This window comes from Plasmodium reichenowi, chromosome 9 (assembly GCF_001601855.1).
Source record: "Plasmodium reichenowi strain SY57 chromosome 9, whole genome shotgun sequence".
Lineage (NCBI taxonomy): Eukaryota > Apicomplexa > Aconoidasida > Haemosporida > Plasmodiidae > Plasmodium > Plasmodium reichenowi.
In genome coordinates this window covers 41,546-51,407 of record NC_033654.1, presented here as the reverse complement: position 1 = coordinate 51,407, position 9,862 = coordinate 41,546, and the positions used below count along the sequence as shown (strand labels likewise).

General features: G+C 15.0%; 3 protein-coding genes across 3 annotated transcripts; 2 read left to right on the top strand and 1 right to left on the bottom strand.

The window, feature by feature from the left end:
• Positions 1 to 3,460: 3,460 nt before the first annotated feature.
• Positions 3,461 to 5,270, top strand: PRSY57_0901300 (ras-related protein RAB7, putative; the record flags this gene model as incomplete). Its single annotated transcript, XM_020114758.1, has 7 exons — positions 3,461 to 3,513; positions 4,078 to 4,145; positions 4,261 to 4,319; positions 4,482 to 4,628; positions 4,754 to 4,828; positions 4,966 to 5,114; positions 5,201 to 5,270. 7 exons carry the CDS (start codon positions 3,461 to 3,463, stop codon positions 5,268 to 5,270), a joined length of 621 nt encoding a protein of 206 aa, XP_019970458.1.
• A 2,927-nt stretch (positions 5,271 to 8,197) lies between these two features.
• PRSY57_0901200 (putative retrieval receptor for endoplasmic reticulum membrane proteins) lies at positions 8,198 to 8,986 on the top strand (the record flags this gene model as incomplete). The annotated part of the gene is made up of 2 exons (XM_012907251.2): positions 8,198 to 8,750; positions 8,934 to 8,986. 2 exons carry the CDS (start codon positions 8,198 to 8,200, stop codon positions 8,984 to 8,986), a joined length of 606 nt encoding a protein of 201 aa, XP_012762705.1.
• A 454-nt stretch (positions 8,987 to 9,440) lies between these two features.
• Positions 9,441 to 9,862, bottom strand: PRSY57_0901100 (conserved protein, unknown function; the record flags this gene model as incomplete). The annotated part of the gene is made up of 1 exon (XM_012907250.2): positions 9,441 to 9,862. A coding segment is annotated over one exon (422 nt), but the record flags the coding sequence as incomplete, so codon positions are not given.

The window sequence follows — 9,862 nt, the reverse complement described above, 5'->3', positions numbered from 1 at the left end:
ATACACAAAAAAATTAATCTATTGTAAGAACAATATTTAAAAAAAAAAAAAAAAAAAAAAAAATTAAAATAAAATAAAATAAAATAAAATAAAATAAAAAGTAATATACATATATATATATATATATATATACTTCTTATTAATTTTTATATTTTTCGTTTTTTACATTTTTTATGATTTTTTCTTTTTTCTCATTTATATTAAGAAAAAATATACATATTATTTTATAATAAAAAACAAAATAAAATAATATTAACGATTAAAAATACATAGTTAATTATATATATTATGTATTTTCAATAAGTTTATATAATAATATATATAAAGAAAAAGAATAATTATATATTTTAATTTATTAAGATATACAATTATCAATTAATGGAAGAACAAACAAAACCATAAAAAAAAAAAAAAAAAAAAAATTATAAAAAAATTATAAAAAAATTATAAAATAAAAATAATAAACCAAAGCAAGGCAAAAAAAAAAAAAAATAAAATAAAAAAAAAAAAAGAAAAATATCTTAATGCATATAATTACACCTAACATTTTTCGGTTTATATTTTAAAGTAGTCTGAATAAAATTACACACATATATATATATATGTATACATATATCATTAATAATATATATATGGATCCATTTATATGTATATTATTTATTTTACATGCTCTCTTGATCAGTTATTATTTGTATATTAAATATATATAATAATAATAATATATATTTTTAAATGTGTATATTCATATATTTATGTATACTTGAATATATTATATAAGAAAAAATATATATATATATATATATTATTTATTCACCAAAAAAAAAAAAAAAAAAAAAAATGTTAAGTTCAAAAGTGTATAAGGAATGTATATTAATTTATCGCTAAATTATTAATATTCGATAACGCTGTGCATTATTAAATATTATATATTATATATATAATACGTATTTATTTATATATAAAGATATAAGAGAATATATATATATATTTTTTTTTTTTTGGTAACCCTTTTTTTTTTTTTATAAATATATAAACTTCTAATGATATTTATATGTAAAATAAATTTTTTTTTTTAATATTTATCTTTTATTTTATTTTTATGGAGATAAGAAAAAAATTACTAAATAATTTAAAAATTTTAATGAAACCAAGATTAAAAATATATGAAAAAGTGATAAAGTTTTTTTATTTTTTTTCATTTAAATTTTAAGTAAGCGTGAATTAAAATCAAACCAAAAAATTACAAAAAATGTAACTATTTTAAAATTATAGAATAATTTCAATATATATATTAAATTTTGTTTTAAAAGTGGATAAGTAATATGGCTTATTAAAAATAATACAAAAAAAAAAAAAAAATTAAAAAAGGAAAATACTATATATATGTATGTATGTATGTATGTATGTATATATATATATATATATATATATATATATATATATATATGCGATACAAATTATACATTTATCTTTAATATGAAAATATGATTAAGATCTAAATCATTTTTTATTCCGTATAATTACATGTACACATTTTGAAAAATATATATAAAAATACATTATATATTTTCATTTAATATTGTATGCTTTTTTTTTTTTCGGCGAGCTACATAAAATAGAGAAAAAAATTTCAATGTGTGTAAGAAAGTTTTGTTCTTATAAACATCAATAGGAATATAATAATATGTATATCATTATATCAAATTATTTTAAAAGAAGAACATTTTATTTGATGTAAAAAAAATATTGTGATAATATTATTATTTATTACTTTTTTTTTTTTTTTTTTTTAATACAGAAGTATAATATATTCTTTGTTTATTTAGAAGATGATTTATATAAGAATATATACATAATATAAATATATTATATATTTTTCTATTAATTTTAATATTATTGAAATATCGTATTCTATATATTTCCTAGTCCATATTTATTTTATTTCGTTTTGTCCTAGTTTTTATATACTCAATTTGTAATAATATGAGTTTAAATTTTTATAATTCAATCTTAAAAATATTTAAGTTAAAAATTAATTTATTCCATTATGTGTAATGGTACTAATGGTAGCTCATATGAAATGTAAAAAATATAAAAGGAAAGTAATATATATATATATATATGATATTTACTTTTCTTTTTCTGAGAATTATTACATATAACTATTTATAATTTCATTTTTGGTATAAAATAATATAAAGTATTTTATTAAACCTTGAAATTCTTTTTATTTTATTATATTTTTCTTTTTATTTTTTTTAATATAAGGATTCTTAATTAAGATATAACTCTTCAATATGAATATCAATAAAATTAAAGAACAAGTATTAATTTTATAATTTTTTTTTTTTTTTTAAATATCTAGAATGTTCTAAAAGACTAGGAAATAAAAGTATTTAAGAACATGTTTTATATTCGTACTATTAAAAAATTCGTAAGAAAAAAAAGAAAAGTATACAATGACGCATGCATATATATATATAATATTTACAAATAAAGGATAAAGAATAAAATATATTATTATATTCTTATAATATGTACATAAAAATATGAAAATTTTATAAGGTTTTTATGTTCAGGTAATAAAACATTTTAATTGCACATGTGTGTAATATATATAATATTATACATATATGTAATATTATATTTATATATAATTATATATACATATATAAATATATATTGTACTCAACATTTTCATTAAAAAATATACCCAAATATTTATTATATAAATTATAAAAATATATATTATATATATATTATTATATGTTTATTAATATGTACATATATAAAGTAATATAAATATATTCTTTTATATTTATAATAAATTCATTATATATATATATATATATATATATATTTTTTCCCATATAATTTTATACAACTACAAAAGGGAAACTTTCATATAATCATTTTAATGTGAACAAAAAAAAAATATATTTATTATGAAGTAAAAAAAAAAAAAGGAAAAAAAAATTTGTTAGGGTTTATGAATAATCTGGTATTACATTTTTAATATTATAAAAAAAAGAAAAAGAAAAAGTATACATATATGGATATATATTATATATATATAATGTATATGTAAAATATGTATATATATATATATATATATATATATTTAAATTAAATAATTTTTCCTTTTGTTTTTATTTTTTCCCCGTACATATTTAAAATAGTAATATATAAATATATATATAATATATAATTATTGAATTTATTTTTATCTATTCTTTCAAAGGATTTTATATTAAATAGTAAAAGTTTTAAAATTATCAAAACATAAAAATAAAAAATAAAAAATAAAAAAATAAAAAAATAAAAAAATAAAAAAAATTATAGGTAATTATATAACATTATAAATAAATTTTTATTTCTCAAAAAAAATTTTTAGGTATCATTGTAAAATCAAATTTTAATAAAAAAAAAAAAAAAAAAGAACAATATATTGAAGGAAAATATGTCAAATAAAAAAAGAACCATATTAAAAGTTATAATTCTTGGAGATAGTGGGTAAATATAAATTTGAAAAATTGTAAAATAATAATTAAATTGTATGATTATATATATATATATATATATATATATATATAAGGTAGAATAAATTTTTAACTATGAATGTGTAATGAAATATTTGGCTTATAAGATTGAATGTATAGAAATCTAAATATAAGTATTAATATTTATTTATATAAACATGATATGGATATATGCTGTCAATATTAAGATACTGGTCCATAAAATGAAAATATATTTGTAAATACTTTTTAATAAAATCTTATTATATGTTTTAAACAAATGTGTTTATTACCTTATATATATATATATATATATATATATATTATAAGCAATAAAAAAGTGTGTAATATTGAATTGTTTCTATTTAAGAAATATCCTTGTATTATATTTACTAAATAGAAATGATATTTGACTTTAATATAATTATTTAAGATACATTTTTTGAAATAATACAATATATTCATTTCTTTAAAATAAAAAAGTATAACCATATTTATTAATGAAAATGATACATATATATAAATATATATATATGTGTACGTATATTTTTTTTTACAGTGTTGGTAAAACATCATTAATGAATCAATATGTGAATAAAAAATTTACGAACCAGTACAAAGCAACGAGTAAATAAAATATTTTAGAAGGAATAATAATTATATATATATTATTTAATAAAATATATATATATGTGCGTATGCATGTATGTACATATTTTTTTTATTTTTTTTATTGCTTCAGTTGGTGCCGACTTTTTAACTAAAGAAACCATAGTTGACAATGAACAAATAACTATGCAGGTTCAAATAAAATATTTATATATCTTTTATTTAAAAAAATAATGCTAATATATATATATATATATATATATATATATATATATTTGTGCGGAGAGTTATAATAGATATAATTTATATTATTTTATGATTTTTTTAATTTTTTTTTATTTTATATTTCTTTAGATATGGGATACTGCAGGACAAGAACGTTTTCAAAGTTTAGGAGTAGCTTTTTATAGAGGTGCAGATTGTTGTGTTTTAGTATTCGATTTGACAAACTACAAAACTTATGAATCTTTGGAATCGTGGAAAGATGAATTTTTAATTCAAGTACTGATAATAAAATGAATATAAAATGAAATAAAATAGAAAAAAAAAAATATATTTTTTTTGTAAACGAAAATATATACAGGTGTAATATATATATATATATATATATATTTCTTTTTTCTTAGGCTAGTCCAAAAGATCCGGAAAATTTTCCTTTTGTTATTATTGGAAATAAAGTTGATGAAACAAATAAAAGAAAAGTAAAATTTAATCTTGTGATTATTCAATATGTTACTGTTGTTGAAAATAAATATATATATATATATGTTTACTTTATTTATTTATTTTATTTATTTATTTATTTTATTTTATTTTTTTTATTTATTTTTTATTTAAGGTTCAATCATTAAAAGTTTTGCAATGGTGTAAATCAAATAACAATATTCCCTATTTTGAGACAAGTGCAAAAAATGCAATTAATGTTGATCAAGCATTTGATGAAATAGCTAGAAAAGCTATGAAGCAAGAACACCAGGAAGAACAAATGTAGGATAATCAATAATAAAGCATACATATATACATATGCATATACATATAAATATATATATATATTTATTTATTTTAATATGCAGATATTTACCCGAAACTTTTGCTTTAAATAATCAGAGCGAACAAAAAATGTACAAAAGTCGTTGTTGTTAATATATGATTATAATAACAAAACCTTAAATTAATTTGGGTGCATATATTTGTACACATTATTTCTTTTTTCTTTTTCTTTTTCTTTTTTTTTTTTTTGTCCGTACTTCTTTGTGTTTAATCCTATAATATGAATAAATATTTTTTCTGGGAGGGATAAAAATATAATATATGAACATATATATATATATATATATATATATTTATGTATATGTATTATATTTAGTTTGATATATAGCTAATTCCTTAGATTATAAAATAATGTGCACCTATGTTTTCAAATGAGATAGTTTTTACAGTAACAAAAAAAAAAAAAAAAAAAAAAAAAAGGAAGAATTTGCTAATTTTATATACATTAATATTATATACATGTATATAATATTAATATTTACTATTATAATTTTTTTTTTTAATTTTATATACATATATATGTAATTATCCTAATTTTTCTTGTTTACATTTATTACTTCATTTCTATTTTACTCACTTTTGTATTTATATATAATAAAATATAATATAAATATATATATTATATATATATATATATATATATATATATATATATATATATATATATTTATATATAATTATGTTTCTACATAACTTTTTTTTTCTTCTTTATATATATATATATATATGGAAAAAGTTAAATATACAATTTTAAAGAACTGTTTTATACAAAAAAGGGGAAAAAAAAAAAAAAAAAATTAATAATACGCCGTTCTCTCCTTATATATAAATAATTTTTAAGTTACTAAATAAAAAATAAGCGATGAAATTTAATAAGTAATATGGAAATAAGGATATATAATATATATATGATCATAAAAAAATATTTTTTTTTTGCTCAATAATTATAATATATAATATTGTTTATTTAAAAAAACAATGTTCTTCTTTACCTTATAATTATATATATGTAGAATTATTAATATATATATATATATATATATATATACATATATAATATATAAAATTTTATGGTGGATCATTATTTATGTAATTTGTTATACTATAAATATTATATTTACTTTAATTTTTAAATTTTTAATATAATACGAAAAAAAATATATTTGTTCAATTAAAAGTAATCATATATATTATATATATCATTAAATAAAGAAGTAAAATATAAGTAATATCAGATTTATTTATTTTACTATTACGTATAAAATATATATGTATTGTATTGTATTTTATTTGAATTAAGGTAATTAAAAATTATTATATATTAATATAATTTATATATATATTATATATATATATATATATATATATATATATATATATATAATATATTATACATATGATATATATCATTATTAATATATATATTATTTATATTATTCTTCATATTTAGTAGTTTATAAAATTTTATAAATTATTATTTATTTATTGTTATTTTATTTTATTTTATTTTTTTTTTTTTCTTTATCTTACCATAAGATAATTTTTCCGTATATATTTAAAAAATTAAACAGTATCATCTTATACATAGAATATTATTTTATATTAAGATTTTTCCTTTTTTATTTAAAAAATTTTTTTTTTTATAATTTTTTTACGAATTAATACCTTTTGTGCTTAATATTTTTTATACTAGTTATTTTCATTTTTTTTATAATTTATTTGGCATAGTTATACATTTTTATTGTTTAAAAACAATAGGAAATATTATGCTTACATTATTTTCTACATATATATATATATATATTTTTATACAATACATACATATATATATATATATATATAAAATAATTTAGTATTACTTTTAATTTTTGGCTTTTACGTATTTTATTATTATTATTATTTTATAAATGCCATATATTTAATATAATATAATGTAAACAAAATATACAAATTTTTATGTGAGAGCAATTTAAAAATAGTTCCATATTTACATATATATATATATATATATATATATATATGTATGTATTAATATATTTATATAAATAAATATAACTTTGTATGTATATATATATATATATATATATATATATATATTATAATTATATTTGTGTAAATATGTTTCGTATATTTTGTGCTTGAGGAACATAAAAAAAACATTTACATTGTATAAGTAATAAATTTATTTCATTTTTAATATTTCCATTTCTTTTTTATTTTTTTCTTTTTTTTGTGTGGTAATAAAAATGTATACGTATTGTTTTATAATTTGTAAATAAATATAACTGTAAAATGTAATTTTTTATATAAAAGCACTTATGAATGTATGTATATATATATATATATATATATGTATGTATAATATATATAAACATCGAACATATGTTTATTTTATTTTATTTTTTATTTTTATTGGAAATATTTATAAAAGAAAAAATTCTCTAAGTAAAATTTTTTCGTGATTTTATTAATATATATATTTATATAATAATATATATTTTATGTATATATTATATATTTATTATATGTATATATATGTGAATGTATAATTTATATGACATTTTTGTGTATATAATATAATTTTGGAGTTGTAATTTTTTTATAAGACAAAAAGTTAGAATATATATATTTCCTCTTCTTACCACAAAAAAAAAAATATAAAAAGCCAAAGAATATATAAATAGGAAAATATAATATTTGGAATTTATGTTTTATGTGTATGCTTTATGTATTTTTTTTTTTTTTTTTTTTTTTTTTTTTCAAATGACAAAAATATAAAAATATATATATTGACAAAAAGTTTATATAAACTGTATTAATATATATATATATATATATATAATAAAATCACATATATGTGTGATATTATTGATATGTTATATTAAATTAATAAGTAGGAATTTATACAAGTAGGAGAAAAATTAAATAAATAGAATAGAATAAAATAAAATAAATTATAAAATATAATATAATAATTGTATATATATTTATATATATATAATATATATATATAAATAAAAATGGAGGAAACAGAACCGCAATTACCCAACATTTGTAATAAGTTAATTAATACACATAATTATTATGTAGATAAAACAACATTATATATAAAAACAAGATGGTTTACTTTGCTTGGTTTGTTTATTACCTATATTCTTAGGGTATATTATGTAACAGGCTTTTATGTTGTTTCTTATGCCTTAGCCATTTTTTTATTAAATTTATTTTTGAGATTCTTAACACCTCATAATATAGAAGAAATATATGAGCAATATGAAAATGAAAATAATGGTTTATTATTACCAATGAAACAAACACATGAAACTAAAAATCCAAATAATCCAGATGATAAAAAAGAATTTAGACCATTTCTAAGAAAATTAAATGAATTTAAATTCTGGTTATATTCTACAAGAGCTATCTGTATATCTATTTTTTGTACCTTTTTCTCATTTCTAGATATACCAGTATTTTGGCCTTTATTACTTTTTTATTTTATATGCTTATTTTTCGCAACTATGAAACAACAAATCAAAAATATGATTAGATTTAAATATCTCCCATTTAATACATGTAAGATAAAAAATATGTTTTATTTATGTGAAAAATTAAGAAGAATTATGATACGTTGAATATATATGTGTACTATAAATTATGTATATTATAAATAACGTATATATATATATATATATATATATATATATGTGTGTGTATGTATTTATTTATTTATTATTTATTTATTTTTTAACTTTTCAGCTACCAAACAAACTTATGGATCGGTAGTGCGTGGGACCAAAAATGGGAAATAAGACTTATTGGATATTTTTTGATCTTTTTCTATAAATATATACAATTTTTTTTTTTTTTTTTTTCCTTTTTATTTTTTTTTTTTTAATAAATCTGAATTACATTTTTAATAATATTATTAATATATAATATTTTTGTATTTATTTATTTTTGTTGAAATCTTTTTTAAGATTTTTGTTTGAAATTATATTTTTAATAATTATATGTATATAATAATAAATAAATAAAAACAAACACGATATGTATATATATATATATATATATATATATATATATATTGTTTTTATAAGAATTAAAGTGTTATACATATAAATATATAAATTTTTTATTTCACCAAAAAAAGAAAAAAAATTAAAGGAAATATAAATTAAAAAGGAAACAAAAATAAGACGAAATATACATAAATAAATATATTATATATATATATATATATATATATATGTGTTTCTTTTTTTTTTACTTTTCAACTATTTCATCATAATCTTCAATCATCTCGAGATCCTTGTCAGTTAGTTCATATTCTTTCATCAACCTTTCCGTAATAATTCTCTTTCTCCTTTGTGATATGGTTTCATTAGGTGCTAAAGTATAAACTGAATATAAGAAAACTGAGATAATTAATGTATTTACGACAAAGCTAGTAAAATCTTTCTTAATACTAACAAAAAATTTTCCTCTGTTATATCCAAATACACTTAAATTTTTTTTTGGTTGTGAATTTACTGGTTTATATTTCATATTTGAAAAATGGTGATTATTTTTGTCGTCGAAGTTTTGGCTTAGGACATTTTTAAATTCTCCATTTGTTGTATTATATGTCCTTTTTGTAATATAAGTATTATTTTTTATATTGTTTATTTTTATTTTGTTATAAATGA